The 17427-nt window shown below is 30.9% G+C and overlaps 2 protein-coding genes across 2 annotated transcripts in view; both read left to right on the top strand.

Moving 5' to 3' along the window:
- Positions 1-6222, top strand: part of LOC111637399 (F-box only protein 11-like) — a 109847-nt gene extending 103625 nt beyond the window's left edge. Inside the window, exon 32 of the mRNA XM_023382877.1 lies at positions 4059-6222. Coding sequence (XP_023238645.1) covers positions 4059-4188 — 130 coding nt within the window. The 3' untranslated portion in view covers positions 4189-6222. The remainder of the gene's footprint in view (positions 1-4058) is intronic.
- Positions 6223-14237: 8015 nt separating this feature from the next.
- On the top strand, positions 14238-15566 carry LOC111637607. The gene is made up of 2 exons (XM_023383133.1): positions 14238-14853; positions 15016-15566. The coding sequence occupies exons 1-2, from the start codon at positions 14319-14321 to the stop codon at positions 15330-15332; spliced, it is 852 nt and encodes a 283-aa protein (XP_023238901.1). The 5' UTR covers positions 14238-14318; the 3' UTR covers positions 15333-15566.
- The last annotated feature ends 1861 nt before the right edge of the window (positions 15567-17427 follow it).

The following is a 17427-nucleotide window of genomic DNA, read 5'->3' as shown; positions in this document are numbered from 1 at the left end:
CGACCCCTGGCCTAGCCCGGTCTTTGGATCGGGCAATGAGGGCTATTTTTGTGAATGGTCGCTACTTGCTTGGCACTTGGGCTGGGGGACTTGTCTCCCATCCATTAGGGGTGCTGTATAGGAGTAGTCGTACCGGATGCCAGATCGTTCAATAAACTTTATTGACGTTGGTTTTATTTAAGTTCAGTTCAACACGACCGGATATACGTCACTCTCGTCTAAGTTCGACTTGGGAATTTTTTTCAATAATAAATGTGAATTCTTCTTCATGGAAAAAATAAGACATTCCCTGAAAATAAGACCTAGTGCATCTTTCAGAACAAAAATTAATATAAGACACTATCTTATTTTTAGGGAAACATGGTAGTATAGTATATCCCAATAATAGTATATTAATATGTCTCATGTTTAAATTTTTCTCCGTTGTGTGTCGCTTCGCATTGAATTTTCATCAATGTTAAACCTAATGTAAACTTTTTAAAATAATAATCGTGGCTATTGTATCGTTAAAAATTATTTCTTTATTTTTTACAAACAAAATAAATATATTGAAAAATATAAAAATAAAAAAAAAATTATACTTTAGAAGTTAATCTAGTATCAAAAACGTTCGATTCAGCAGGACACACAGTCCTCAGATAAACACTATACAAAAGTGCCAGTGATGCCAGCTAAAACACACACCAACAAAAAAATATTGGAGTAGCCCAAGATATAGCAAAAGATTGCAGTGCCACAGCACTAGCGAAAATTTAAATTTGCCGACTGGAATGCTTTTGGATAAATGACTCTCTACTGTATTTAGTCACTTATATTTTATAAAATATGCTTTTATATGTATAGTAATTTAAAATTAAAAATTATTAGTATTCTCATTTTATTTATATTCATATTGGATATAAAATTAATTTTCTCCTCTACAAATCTTACAAAATTTATTTGTTATGTGTGTCTAGAATTTCTATGTTGAGTAATAAAAAGGTAAATTTATGAAGCCAATAACAAAGACAAATGCTATTTTGTAGAAATGAAAATATGCAAGATTTATTTGAAAACAATATGCTATTTCTACACAAAATTGCCCATCCTCAAAAAATTCCAGTTTCTATTGCTGCAGTCTTTTGGATGGACATGAACTGGAGAAAATCATTCTCTTGCCTGTAACATTTGAGACATGCCGACATTTGGTGGGTCTTTGCTGTCAGACGTTAATGCATATGGATCTTGCTTGCACAGATCATAAGACACTGAATTATCGTGAATACTATACTGTACAGTTTTATAAGGCCAAGTTGAAAGATAATTTACTGCAAAGTTTTGTGCCTGTCATTTTGATCAGTTTGTCAGCTTAGTAGCTTGGACTGCAGCTTTCTTCACTCATATTTTTGAAAACAAACTGTAAACTGTTTTGTAACAACTCAATAGCATATACATTATTACCATATATCTCAGTGAACCAACAATAGATTTTGGTCAAGAGCATGTCATTAACCATTAGTGGGAGCTGCACCTGAGTGGATTACCTTGTAGTTTTCACATCACATTTGATATCACTTGCACTTATCTGTTATGTTGGATCATTTAAATTTGTTAGTGTTTACCTCACCAGTGAATGATGGTGAGGACATGAGGAGCAGGATTTTGTGTGCAGCAAACAGTCCATGGTACTTTTAGGATCTTTGAATGAGTTTGACAATGGTTTACCATTCTGAGCTTTGTTTACATGTCATTGATGGCTTTGAGAACTTCCTGTAATTATACAGATGCATAGTATGGGTATCCAGCAGGGTAATGTGTTGCATGCAGTGTACCACTCCCAACTTTAATGTTGCCTGTTGGGAAATGACACACTCCTGACTTTATGTTGTCTGACAAAATATGTTCATTGCATGGGCTTTTGAATCATCCGATATTATATATGATTTGAGATTAATGATATTGTTGATTACAGCGGAAATTATTTTCACTGAATGGTGTTTTGTTGATGTTTTTTTTTCATAACAAGTAACTTACTTAGAACTTCTGTATATAATTTATTATATGGCCTGAGATAATGTGGACTGAGATTATAATAAGTTATCAAAATTGATGAGTTTTACAGACTCTTGTGTTAACATAGAGTGAAAGAAAAGAGATTGTGTTAAAATGCAGGTTAAATTTGACCATCTTTTCATTGGTGGGAGTATGTTGCCAACTGTAGTGGAATTATGCTAAATTAACTAATTTGTTTAGAATGCTGTACAGCACCATTACAATGATGCTAGACTAAATAGTGGAATATTTGTTAAAGTATTGTATGTTCAAGTTCATATATTTATTAACTACATATCAATAATGGTTATTTCTATTCGTAGTTAAATTTTAATTTAAAAAAATATTGGCTTTTCAGTGGCTATATTCCAGTTAGTGACATTAGCATCATGGCATCTTGAAAAAAGATCTATATTCTTTATTATCAAGTGTCACTAGTGAAGAACAATTACTTATTTCATCCTAGTGTTAAGTTACAAATTAAAATTTAGATTATATGTATTTTGTTTTTGAACAACAAAATGAGCTTTACAGAATGTTGAGTTTAGGGGACTCTACTGTATATAAGAAAAGTACAACCAGATGAAGTGATAATCTTGTCTTGCTCCAATGGCTTTCTATGGCTTCTCAAATTTGTTTTAAGAATTAAATATCTTACCAGATGATCGTTATAACTATTACTTTAATCTCATTATGCTTAAATTTATGGGAATAAAGTAAAATCCATAATACATATGCAAAGCACAGTATAAAATATCATATTATTTTTGTCGAGGAACAAAGTAAAAATTATATTTAAGTACTTTTGCCATTTGTAAATATTAACACCAAAAAATAATACAGATTTTGCTTTGTTTTTTGAAATAGGTCATCACTTAGGTTATTTTCTTTTGTCAGTTTGTTACTTCATACAGTTTTAATCTATTATTGAATCTTTTTACTCTCTTAGATTATAGTATATATTGCTTTCAAACAGTTTATATTCCCATCCACTAAGCATATTATATTACTCTTACATGTTTGGATTAATATATTTGTTTTTTGTATTTTTGCGCATTTTAATTGATGATTTAATAATAATTGATTTTTAAAATCAGATCGTTATTAATCCTTTTACTGGTATAAACAAGAACTTTTTGTGTTTTTGGTAATACTGACTCTTTTGAGAATTTTTTGTAAATCTTGAAATGATTAACATGCCTGGCAAAGTTGGATCCTACTGAGTGAGAACCAAATATGCCATTGAAAAGGTTAACGAAAATTATAATTATGGAATTGGTCTTGTTTGAAAATGTTAGAAACTGTGATGAAATTAATATATTTTAGTTCCTTCACATAGAAACATAGACTCAGATGTCCGATGCGTGAACAGAACTGGCACTGATTTGGAGTGTGTGAGTAATTTCATCAATACTCACACACTCCAAATCTGTGTGTTTACTGCTGAAATGTTGCATTTGGTCATAACAAATGCATTTGTCCAGCTCTGGGAAGGTCTGCCATCTTCACACACTCACTCCTGAACTTCTTGCACCATTTGAACATGATACTCCATTCTGCATGTGCTGAAAAATGTCTATAGACTCTGTGCCTTCCTTGCATTGAAACTGTATCACAGCCCTTTGGGCAAGCTTCAATATATCCACAAGTAGCCTGACTTCACATGTTGTGCTTCTGCTAGTTTCGTATGCCTCAACAATGAATAACTTCCTCACAGGTATGTTTCCCTCCACCTGTACAGTAGCACTTGACTCACCCTCAAAATTGTCAGTGTTGCCACTGCAATCTATTTCATTTGAAGGAACTACATATAAACAGATTATTCAATAAAATTTATATACTAGAGTGATGTTTTAGTTTTTTGTATTTACTGAAATTTCTTACAAAAAAACTTCAATTATGAATATTTTCATATAAATAAAAAAATTGTTTATTTTTGAATACATTAACTAATATTAATCAGATGACATTATATAGAAAAGTTTTATCTTTAAACAAATTTATAATTAAAATGTGTATATTTTTAGGTTTTTCTGCGACTGTGGTGCTGGAACTCTTAGTAATCAGTGCCAGCTTCAAGGTGAACCCACTCAAGATACAGATACATTATATGACTCTGCAGCCCCAATGGAATCCCACACTTTAATGGTTAACTAAACAAGATTTCATTATTAAGTAGGGGCACTATAGTTGGACATTCTTTCCCAGCATTGGATAACAAGTCTGTCCAAACGGTGTTGCTTATATACCACTCTTGTTCCTCCACAGTTCAAGTGCAGCTAACAGGAACATCGCAGGATTCTCTAGTCAGATGCCATCAAATGCATCACCTGCTTCCCTCGCTTTTCTTCCCTTGTGACATATGTTCTTACTGTGTCATATGTGGTTTTCACAAAAGAATTATATTCATTGTGTCGTAGAAAAACTGAAGAGAATTGCTGTTCTACAACATGAATGAGTTCATCTTAAGTGAATCTCCATAATTGAAAGATAAGAAAAATAACTAACAAAACTCGTTGTCTGGATGTCCTCTATGTTTCTAATCCAGACAGATCCCACTAGAAAACAGTTGGGTATAAAGAAGTTTAAAAAATACAAAAAATGTAATCATGTAAATAGAAATTGTAGATGTTTGAGAGATGTCATTTTTTGTTTTTTTTGTTTTTTTTTTTTTTTTTTTTTTTTTGTTTTTCCACTTAATAGATTCCTTAGCAGCGTGGTATATCTAGTTAGTTGTGAATCTGCAAGAAGTGTTAGAGTTGCAGCGCTGTAATAGATGTGCACGTCTCCATGTAATGTATTACCAATTTTGTACTGCCACATATTCCAGGTGGGAATATTCTAATATTTCTCAATGTCAAATATTTTGGCAATATTTTTCCCCCGTTCTTCCTTCAATTATATGACTATTGTATAATCTGTGTGATCTGCACATTTTACTAGTGTGCATGAGAGTGCAAGTGTGCGCGCATGTATGTAATTCAATTTGTCCACAAAGCTTCCATTTTTTTCCGTCATTTGATGTTGTGCCAGATTATCATACACCTTTAAAAGAATTGCTGCTCTTCACCGTCTCCACGTTACGTTGCACATTTTAAATTTGTTCGTATTTCATATTTTATTCCAATCCAATTATTACAATGTACAGGTGTTTTTCAAGAATGATTTAAACGCAATTTCATAATTGGATTTAAAATTGTTTTTATCACTGTGGTTTCCACGTGCCATTTTTTTTTTTTTTTTCCTTCTCACTCCTCCATTTGCCGTTAGTAAACATAGAAATTTGTTTTTTAATGTTATTTTGAAATAACTTTATGTGGTTTATAAATCATAGTACTTAAATTAATTTAAAAAGTTTTATTATATTCAAATCGATGAAGATTAAATTATCAATATCATATCAGCAATGGTTAGAATATCAAGATTTTGGAATAGAAAAAGTAACTGTATCCCTGCCAAATCCTGCAAATGGAATTTTATACAGTTTCATATCAAAAGTTTGAAGTCCAGGTGTAAATTTAGCTCTGGCATTTCTGCATAAAATAGCTAAAAATTGTTTTAAAATATCATAGGAAAATGTTCTGTTTTAATTTACTTCTAATTTGCTCTTAATTTTCATTGGAAGAAAACATAATTTGTTTCTTTTTTTACTAGGATGTTTCCGTTATAAAATATTTAGCATCCATAAATAAATATATTGATGTGCAAGTCAGAAGTAAATAAATATATACATACATATATATATATATATATTTTGTGTGTCTTCTATATACATATACATACAAAATATATATGTATACAGAAAGATTTGTAATATTTAAAACAAAAAAAGCACATATATATACAGATTTGTACCATTTAGTCCATGTTCAATGTAGATCATCATCAGCATTTAAAATTTCCAGTTATCAGAAAGAGTTATTTCATTGTCTGTGTTCATTATTATTTAAAATATTTGTCTTCTCCATTTCATAGCATTGTGTAAACAAGATAAAAGTTTTCTGTTGTTTTTTTCTTTTGTCAGATTCTGAAACATCTTACTTCATTAAAAAAATGGCAGTGAAATCCAAAATGATGACGAACTTTAAAGCTGTATGTATTAAAATATACTTTTAGTTGGTTACACTTAAGTATGGCTCTCAGTTTTTTTATCATTAAATGTGTGGCTATACAACTTCAAAAAAAAAAAAATTATATAGAATGACTATGTGATAAAGTAAAAAGAAGTGCCAGGGGGTTGTCACGTTCACCAAAACTGCACTGCCACATTTATATATAATTTTGTGATGTGTCTACTAAGGAATGGCTAGTGCCAAAAATTAAATTTTATAATATACTTTAAGTGACACTTTATTAAATCCAAATATATATATAATTGAATCTGGGATTTGAAATGAATTAAGGAGAAATGCTTTATTATTATTCTTTTCTTTTTTTCTTTATTTCTTTGTTAATTTCTAGATTTTTTTTCTTTTTTGTTAGGAGAAAAGTGCCTTGTCTCTGTATAAATTAATGCAGTTTTATTAAAGTTAGTTCTTCCTGTACAACATTTTCTCCATTCAAAAGAAACAAATACACAGTTTACAAAATAGAGAAACAATTATTGTTTATACAAGAATTTTAAAAAGAAGATTCAATTATCTGGCATTAATTCTAAATTATTTCTTTATCTGTTAATGTAATTTCGTCTTTTAACAGACTGGATTCTAAGTAACTACTAGGCTTTTTATTTTAATGTTTTAAAGCCTAAAATTACCCATAGAACGTACTAAAATTAATTTTGTTATTTTATCAAACTTTAATAATTTATTTCTACTTTATAATTAATAAGCAGAGCTTAAAATCTGTTTGCTTAAAAGTAAGACTAATACAAAATCCAGTTTTCTTTATTTGTGAATTTTAGAACCCTTCGATTATGCTTTACAAAAGCAGCAAAAATTTAAAAAAAAAACCTGTCAGATAATTGAAACTTGTATTAATTTTATCTTCGGCCATTAAATGGGCAAAAGTCTAATAAAGAATACAATTAATAGACTTTAATTTATGAAAATGATGTGAAAAAATCTCCATGTATCAATACAATGAATTGTAAAAGTTTTTTTAAATACTTAAAAAAAAAAAGAAATAATGTTAATTTAGCATGGGGAAATGTGATATATATATAAATATATATATATATATATTTGATCTGTTAATTTTATTATTATTATTACTTTTTTTCCCTATTCAGTTTCTGAATTGAATGATAATGGCATGGTGCCTTAGCACTGCTAAAAATGTTAAATAAATGAATCTGAAGATATACTGTCTTGGAAATATTTGCAGTACATTTATATACATGGTGTGACATTTAATGTGTTCATCTTTTGTTTTAATATGAAGTGATTTGTGACGTATTTTACCTCCTATCCTTACCTGGTAATGTATTTGCTGTTCATAGTAAATATCCTTTGCATTTCTCATATTGTGTCATATTTTTATTTGAAAAATATATATTTAAATGTTTTTAAGAGTTTTTAGATGTATGAATAGAAAATATTTAATCGTATAAAATATATTATTTCACTTCTTATAAATTTAGTTTCAGAATTAGATTTAATTCACAAATTAATACATGATTATATATAGGGTGATTCAAAACTTGGGGTATAAACTTAGGGGAACCAGAGAACGTGAAAACAAAACATATTTACATAAGAATGTATGATCAGAAATATTGTTCTAATGTGATAGAGGATGTTGTTCACCAGTGATGCAGTGGGTTGGTTTGGTTTACCTCATTTGAGGTACTGACTTCATACGCAGAACATGCATTATTTTATGAATGCCGAAATGGCAGTCAAGCAGTTTGCTTAGGTGCAGCTAATGGAAATGGACTATATGTTACACGATTGTATCACAAACTTGTCATCACCGAGTCCTAGTGTATCCTCTAGGACGTTAGGATGGCGTATCTGATTGCACATTCCTACATGAATGTTGTTTGTTTTTTGTTCTTTGCTTCACCTAAAAGTTTATATCCCAAGTTTTGAATCACCCCCTATACTGTATATATATTTAATGCCACTCTACAAGTAGATTGAATATCAAACAGCATAAAATTTACAAAAATATTCATTATAAAATATAATAATGATCTGCTTTATTGGACTTTCGCTCTAATAACACTTTTTCTCGAGTACTTTCGGGCAGCCAAGCTCATTGACCAGACAGTGGGTTGCCCAAAAGTACTTGAGTAAAATTATTACTAAAGCAGATTATTATGATATTTTTTTAAAAGAACTTTCAGTTGTTTTGTATTAATACTCATTATATATATAATATAGGAAAAGGATTCATTTCATATTAAAAAATTAAGTGAATAAGAAATATAATCCAACAGTTTATTATTTTCAAAATAACTTGAAGTTGATGGTTCTCGGACTTTCTGCTACAGTCTTGCTTTTAACATCAATAATTCAATATATTTCTTCCAATATAAACCTCTTACATCCTTTGTAGGACAAGGATCCTCTTTTCCAGAATCAAAACTAAATTAATTACCAGAATACTTGACTTTAAACAAAATAATCACTAATAAATGTGAATTATTATTCTATTGTTCACTGGATTTTTTAATTCAGTTTAATATAGTTTTAATTTAAGGTGGATTTCATTAAATATAATGGGTAAAGTATTTAATTTTAAATGATTTTTAGAAAACTTTTAAAAAGTTATAAGCATTCAGTATTCTACATAATACTTCCATGTTAAAACTTACACTATACTCAAATAGATTTTAGGGTTTTTTATCATAATATATGTGAGAACATTAATATGAAAAATATACATTTGTATATGATGATATAATAAGATCAGAATGGTCTGATTTCAAAGTTTTGTTTAGATTTTTTTTATGCTGATAACTAGCTTTTCATCTGTCCTGTGCAATCAGTTTCTAGATTTCTCTTTGTCTCTCTGGCATCTGCTTAGCTAGGAAACGTTTTTTATGTAATGTTTCTATATTTAACAACTTGAGTGAATGATACTTTCATAGATGAAATTATTAGACTTATGCCATTTATAAAATAGTTCTGATTAACTGAAACATGCTTTTGTTCCTCTAAACTTAACAAAATTTTGAATAAATTAGAATCATTCCACAGTGATGATAGATATTAATATTTTAAAGTCTAAAACTGCTTAATGGGCGGCAAATCGTGATATGGGAATTGGCGCCCCATGTGGCTACATCCCTGCATTAGAGGAAGAGAGACGATCGCTTTATTTTCTTTACGGGAAAAAAAGAACGGCAAGAAAACAGGTCGACGACATCATAAAAGTATAAATGGAAACGCTATAAATTAGAGCATCGGTGGGTCATGCTCTGTGAGGGATGCGACGACGAAGGCGTCCCTCAACAGAGAAAAGGGAAATTAGTGGAGTCACGCAACCGGAGAGTTGTTGGACCGTTCTCCCGCCATTTTTGGAACTGTATCCATTTCCGAACGTACAATAAAGTGTATTGTTCTTAGTCTCAACCGTTTCTGTGTTATTGCGCACAGTCACAAAACCATCCATCCAAAAAATTTTACCAAATGGAACGAAAGTATAATAAATCTAAAACGATCAGTACGATTAAAAATGGTAATAATGAAACAATAAGTGACGATGAAGAAATAAGAAAATTTATTCACAGATACTTTTGAAAAGTATTCGAAAAGAAAAGTTTTTACGAAGAAAAAGCATGTGACTTTATGTCCCGAATATCAAAGCTTAACGATAAGCAGATTACTGAGCTAAATAGAAACATCACTTTTGAAGAATGCAAAGCAGCGCTAAATAGAATGTTAAATAATAAATCACCAGGACCGGATGGACTACCTGCTAAATTTTATAAACAATTTTCCCCTTTGATAGTGCAACGATACGCTAACATGATTAACAACTCTAAAAATCAACAAATTGATAAATGGCTTTAATCACGGAATAATTATCCTCATTCCTAAAACCAATAAAAAGGAAGAGTTAACGAAAATTACAAACTGCTTAACATTGATACTGTACTAAATACCTCTAAATACGAATAATTAATTAAAAGACAAGATGATGATATCAGCATTGTTCTCGCAACTTTCAGAGAACTTGATGCTCCCTACAAACCGATTCTTAGGATCCAAACAACCGATATTAAAAGTTACCAATTTTACTACTACAGATAAATCATATCGCTACTCTGTGTAATCATTTTAAAGAGTAAATCACAATAATTATTATACTCTGTACCGATTTGATCCTGGAACATCTTATTTGTATGATGTCTGGAAGAATCTCAATTTACAGGTTTTGAACATCTTTCTGAACCCATAATGTAATTACGGCTGTGTAAAATCGCGTTGTCTTGAAACCAGAGATGTACAATAATTACAATAATATAGTTAGTTAAATTTAATTTTGTTCTTGAAAAGAAAGACGAATTTGCTTTTTTGCACAAAAAAGATAAAATCCCCTATTAGCGTGTATTGAATTATCGAATCCCAATAACAAAAAAAAANATTGTGGTATTCTTCAAGCACATTTCCACAATTAAAGGCCGTTGGAATGTACTGCAATTAACATTGCTTTGGTTTTCCTTGTTTTATTGAAAGAACTATATTTTTAACTATACAAAGTAGGCATATACTAGTTTTATACATTCTCAGTCAAACATTTTATTATTTTCTTTTTTATTTGCATATTGCTTCTGTAAACAGCGGTACCGCAAATATAACCAAGAGTGCTACATCAAATTTTCATTTTCCAAATGTACAGTACAGATATAAATTTAAGGATATGTGGCACCATTTAATTCCCATGACTACGGTAGTTAATCTACAAATTTTAAGTTTATCTGTACATTTTTTATGTTCCTTGCAGAAATGATCACATTAAGTAATTCTTATCATTTACGTGATTTTAAATAACGGAATCGGAAGGCGAGATATTTCATGCAAAAGCCCACTGTACACCTATGTAACTTACTGTGTATTCGCATTTTAATTCTTGAATGATATCAGTTTCGTTACACATTGCTTATAACATCAAAGTTGACGGAAATTTTTCCTCTAAATTGTACGATAACAGGCCTACAGTAACATATAAGTGGACTGTCTATTTTCACGAAGTCCTTATCCCGAACAGTTTGTAGATATCTATCCTTTCCGAATGTTCTATCATAACACAACACAAGACCCTCTGTTCTATCTATAAGGAGATAGCCCGATGTAGTAAGCACAGGATTGTAAGGAGTGAGGAAATTGTAGGCTTTTAGAGAAACCCTACAATTTCCTCACTCCTTAGAAATCGAGAGAAAATAGTGCTTCGGCCGAAACAACTTGAAAGCTTAGAAATGTACAAAGCCTTCGTAGTTAACTTCAAAAAGACAGACTCTATTTCGTCAGGCCGGAGAGCGTATAAAAAGTTATAAGTGAAGGTTTCTTCTTCCAATTGTCAGACTAATAATATCTATCACGTCTTTCTTAATTATGCATAATTAACAGAGACCGAGATTAAAACAGTTCTCTTTATTTCGGATTGGTCCCTATTCGCGCTCTCCAACATAACGAACAGAAGGTTAGTTCGTCTTAATATGTTTTTGTTATTCACAATGATGGATATAGTGCACAATTTGTAGACATCTTAATGGTGTAGTTTCTACATATCAATCTCTTGCATGTTTTCTTTGTTTATTTTTGATGGGAAAATGCCTTTCCTCGCAATTATTAACTCCTTTTTACCTCTCAGAAGGATTTTAACTTGGATATTCTGCTTCATAACACGACGAAGATGAAAATTTAGTTTTCATCGTAAATATTTTCACAAACAAACGATAACTACGAGCAATTGTCTATTGTGACACGCAATTCTTAATCGTATTTTGAAATCATTTAATTTAAAATACAGTATATTTTTACCCATCATCTTTAGCACTATATATACATACAGCGTAGTGTGGAAATTTCGAAAAGGTGCAAAAATAGCAAATGTTAGATTTAAAATATTAAAGTTTTATATTTTTCAATTTAATTTTGTATTTATTTCAAGTTTAAAGTTTTGCCGCCATTATAAAACATTCCCACAATTCGTTTGAAATCGCCTTCCATTTAGTGTAAAGCATTATTAATGAATGATTGAACATGAAAAATGAAGACATTTTAGCCTATGCTATGTATTTTTTAGTTATTATTTTAAATGTTGTATGGGATTCGACAGTGATGGCGCACATACTATTAATACCATAACGTAGTATGGGACATTACATATTTTATCGGCAAGGAAACCGAATTCCGAATCGGTTCATTTTAAAAATATTGGAATAATTTGTGCTGCAGTTTTTTAATATATGTAACAAAACATATTTTTCACATGCGGAAATTAACCATGATGATTATTAGGCTCTCCATTTTGATAATTTACACGTGTTTGTTTTTCCTCCTGTAGAAGGCGAGTGCGCTGGTTAGCGGCCTGTTTTGAAGGCTGAATCAGCCAGGTCTAACGCGTCAAATGATTAAAAAAAATGCAAAACTGGTCATAAAATTCTTTGAGTCCCGAAAAATTCCCAAGATAAGATAGGGAACTAAATTAGAATTCTAACATCTGCAATGGAATTTCGAGGAAAGATTCTCAATAAAAAATTTTAACCATCGCATAAAGGACGGTTAGTATTAGTTAAGGTCCCTTTCTCTCGTTCTTTCAAGATGTGTTCAACATTTCCCAACCTCCCCAAATATTTGGCGAGAAAACTTCGAAAAAAGGAATTTACCATAAAAATAAACTATCAACGAGTTGCTCAACTTTTCTGGCAACATTTAAAACAGCATTTGGCGCTATCTGTTATATTTTTAACTATTATAAATTGACAAACAGCTTAATTTTGAGGAAGGGATGGGTTTTATAGAAAGAATTGTAAATGCTAGTAACGAATAAAATCGTCATTAAGTCCGACCATACTGGAGATACACGCGACCCCCTTTATCTTCCCACCCTGTTGACCATTAATCACTAAAATTTAACAGCATCAATCCCCCTAATACACAAATCTCTCTGCAAAATTTCAGAAAATTTCGACAAAAAGCACAAGTTATTAAGCTTTAAATAGGGTGAACAAAATGGTGCCTCCCCACACATTAACATCCATATACAGAAAATACTGCGATCTAAAGCCGAATTCAATAATTGCATATTATAAAAAAATACAAAAACTGAAATACAGTACTTAAAAAAACACTTTATAATGCACATGCGCTAACATAACTTACCTGCATAACGATCACCGCTCTTTCAGTAGCAGTTGTCTCTAGAACGAAAACAAAAATTCATTACAATGGCAGCTTCCCAATCGTGTTAACTAATAATCTTGACACACACAAAACAATCCAAACATTCCTTTGCTCGCTTTAATCTACTTCTTCCCAAGGAAAAATACAGACGGCCAGATTGCCGAGCGGACAAGGTGGCAGCCTACCGCTCTGGGCACCCGGGATCGCATTCGGATTGGTAGAAAAATTCCCAGAAATTTTTGGAGGCGGTCCGTCCGGATATATCGATATGTCGGGCCTCTTTCCTCACCACCCGGCTGCCCCATAACACAATGGGGCATAACTAAACAAACAAACACATGTTTGTTTAGTTATGGCAATGCAACACTTGGGCGATCTGCCTAGGGGGATACCTTCCGGGAGGCCTTTTTAAGGGAAACTGGCCCCCTCTTTAGACGTGGAGAAAACCCAGAAAATTCATCTGGCCCGTCCGAATGAGGCGCGAACCCACGACCGAGCTCCCAGTGTTCAGGGTACGAAGACCACTTGGCCACTGGTGGTCACAATTAAAATAGATGTCAAGAGATTCCCCCTGACGATTCTTACGATTTTTTAATATTAAAGTGCATAACGACTTAGAATATGTGTTTCAGACTTCATTGAAGATCCTCCGTATTCTATTTTAATTATTACAAATTATGATATAAATTATTACTGCTGAAATAAAAAAATAACCCATTTAATTTACAACTAAAATCGTACAATAACTTTGCCCCGTACGATCCAGCTTCGCCTCACCCCACGGATTTTACAAATTTGTATTCTTGAAGTTTAAATTTTGAATCATGCTCTTAATTTCTAAACATTAAATATTGAATATAAATAATAAAGGATGCCGTATTAATTTCATTTAGGAATGCTTTAACAATGATTAAAAATTTGTTGAAACCCTTATTGTTATCACCGACGAAGTAATTGTTTTAACAAATTACTATTTAATAAATCGGCGCAATGGGTCAACACAATTGTAAACGTTGTAAGAAATCGCTCGTCTCCAAAATTTTCTTTCGTCGAGATCATTTTATACGTCAAGAAATCATTTCCGTGTTAAGTTTCGAGCAAGACGACGGCCAACGTCACGTAACGACCATATTAAATTTACACGATCGCTGGAAGAAACTCAAACATGGAAAGCATTGCAGCGAAGTATTAGAACGCCGTATGTTGCATCACGCCGCTAAGTTGTGCTATTATTGGTGGTTATCCAATAGTAACTTGGTGTGCCAAGTCCTTTATCGAATTTACCGACTCGAATCGCACTTTCCAATCGTCTACAATCACGTCATTACCAATGGAGAACCTCAAACTGACGATTGGCCAATTCCGATAGCGCGCTGCAACGTAGAGCCTAATGAATACGCCAGGATAATCTATTTCCTTCGTCACGCGAACAATTGTAAAATGACCATTAACGGCGTCAGATTCCCGGATCTACCAACGTCGTCCTTTTATTGGCTTCCACCGTGGATTTCGGCCGTGTTGAAAAGTAAGCCGACATTACTTCAACTGTTACTTCAACACGGATCCATACTGGAATCGGATAATGATTTACCCGTTGATATCTGCAAATACTATTGGAATCCTTCGCATTATTTTCGAAATACCATCTCAATTTTGTGGTCGAACAATATAAATTCTCTCCCTACAGAATACATCAGGAACGATCTACAACTTCAGAGTTCGATACTGATTGTTAAACTGCTACTTCGAATTATTCCTCAGCTACAACAAAGAGATATGAAGTTACCGGATATGACGGAAATCCGTTCTTTCGTCGACGATTTGAGTGAACGAGGAATTATATGGAATTTGAGGCGAAGGTATTTGCAACCGTCAGAACTGCACCATCTTTGTCGATGCGTTATCAGAAGACATTTGAGGAAAATGTGGAAACTTCCTCTAGGGATTTTTGAGCTTCCACTCCCGAATTTACTACAAAAATATCTGAATCTGGAAGACGATTAATTCGCCATTTAAAATATTGGATGCGTTTTATAAGTTAATTTTGCGGAAAAATTAATCAAAATCGTTGAAATTTTACGACGTTTAGTATCTAATTTGGATAAATTGAAATCGTGTTAAATCATAATTAATTTTTATGAACTAAGTTCTTTTCTGTTTGAAACACTTCGTTATCATTTTCTAATAGTAAAATATTTTAAAATCAATGTAATTGAAACATAAAATTTATGAAATTTTAATAAATTACTTCAATTCAAATGCGATAGTAAATTTAATGGAATATATCGCGTATGAATATATTTATGATTCATTTAATAATATTCGTGCAGCAAATACCTTTTCCTGCGTTCTGTGCAATATTTCACTTTTGGCTTTTTTTATCTTGGAAAAAAAGATTAAGATAGAAATAGTTTTGTTTGAAGTTAAAAAAAAACATACATTATAGAATAGTAGCTGCTATTCTATTTATTATATTTAAAATATAATTGAGCAAAAATTTTTAAATATAAAAATGTGATGATGACAATAATTTTTCCTCAAAGCAGGGCTGCAATTTTTAATTTATTTAATATATATGCTCTCGATCTCAAATTAGTAGTGTCTTGCCCCCGTACATCATACTTTTCCTGATAAAGTCATCTATAGCTACGTTCTGGGGAAAATTTTTGAAGTTATATATATAATGTTAGTCAGGACCTCCTGTCCCTAAGGTTTCCATATCCGGTCCTGAGATTAAGGAGGGACAGACAGATGACTGTAGAAATGTATAGCTCTGCAAATTTTTTCAAATTGCACCCCAATAATCCACTTCAATTCAATTATGAAAACTTAGTAGTATAACATTATCTCCTGAAATTTCAGTTTGATATATCTCTGCTGATCTTATTAACAGTTTTACTTATTTTGTAGCTTTCATGCCAATAAGTAACAATTAATTAACCATAGAAAATTGAATTTCTAAAATACTCAAAGAGAATGTGGTCTTAGATGAAATTTTAATAGAAATTCCACATTTATACTAATCAGCATCTCAAGATAATGTGAACATTTTTTCATCACTGCCACACTCACTATCTTAATTATCTTATTTAAAATTTGTTAAAAGAGTCACAAGATGCACATTTATATGCTTTCATTATTTTATTGATTAATAACTAGTAATATACACATCAATAAATTTCTTGAAATCAAAATAGTACAAATAATAAATTGTAGGACCTTTTAATAAAAAAAAATGAAAGTAAAGAACAAAATACAAATTAATTAAATACCCAAGTTTATAAGACAATATATATTAGTGAAAATATTTTAATTGTTTTTATTTTTTTCTTTTAAAATGTAACATTTCATATAAATGATAATTTGCATAAAATTTATATCATAAAATATAACAATCATCAATTGCAAACATTTTTCATGCAGTGTATAAAAAGCACAGAAAATTTTATCAAAAATATTTGGTACAACCAAAGCACTAACTTTATGAATTTCACTACTTTAAGATGTTTTATTTAAAATAAATATTTGGCCATGTGCATTCTATCAAAGCAACTATTGAAACACCATGTTAACTGTTGAAAGACTATCCTCATTTTTAACTAGAAATTATAATAAACATTCTAAAATTAGTTTTTATCTGTATATTGCTTTTGGATGCAATTTTTCCACAAATTCATTATGTTAACAAAATGTTTGACAGAAGCCACACTTAAATATCTTTACAGCCTCTTCAATCATTTATTGATACAAAAAAAAATCTCTCTTCTGACAAATTTTTGATAATCCATAATTTTCAATTATATATTTAAATAAAAAATATGAAGTTAATAATGTAAGATACTGAATTTTGGAAAAATCTAACAGTTTTCTCAATAGGAAATACTTTCATTTTACTTAATTTAATCAAACATAGGTCATAAATTATGATAGAAATAAACATTCTAATTTCTATATTCTGACATAATTTATGTACCGTACATTTTAAATATGCAACAGTTTAAAAAAGCATGTTATAAATAATCTTAAACCGATTTTAATTTTATATTTATAATATAAAATTAAAATAATATATTATATTAAATATAAAATATATTATATT

The sequence above is a fragment of the Centruroides sculpturatus genome, unplaced genomic scaffold (assembly GCF_000671375.1).
Source record: "Centruroides sculpturatus isolate CEXI.00-Female unplaced genomic scaffold, Cexi_2.0 scaffold53, whole genome shotgun sequence".
NCBI classification, from domain to species: Eukaryota; Metazoa; Arthropoda; class Arachnida; order Scorpiones; family Buthidae; genus Centruroides; species Centruroides sculpturatus.
Note: the sequence above shows the minus strand (reverse complement) of the source record. Positions and strands in the feature narration are given on the sequence as shown.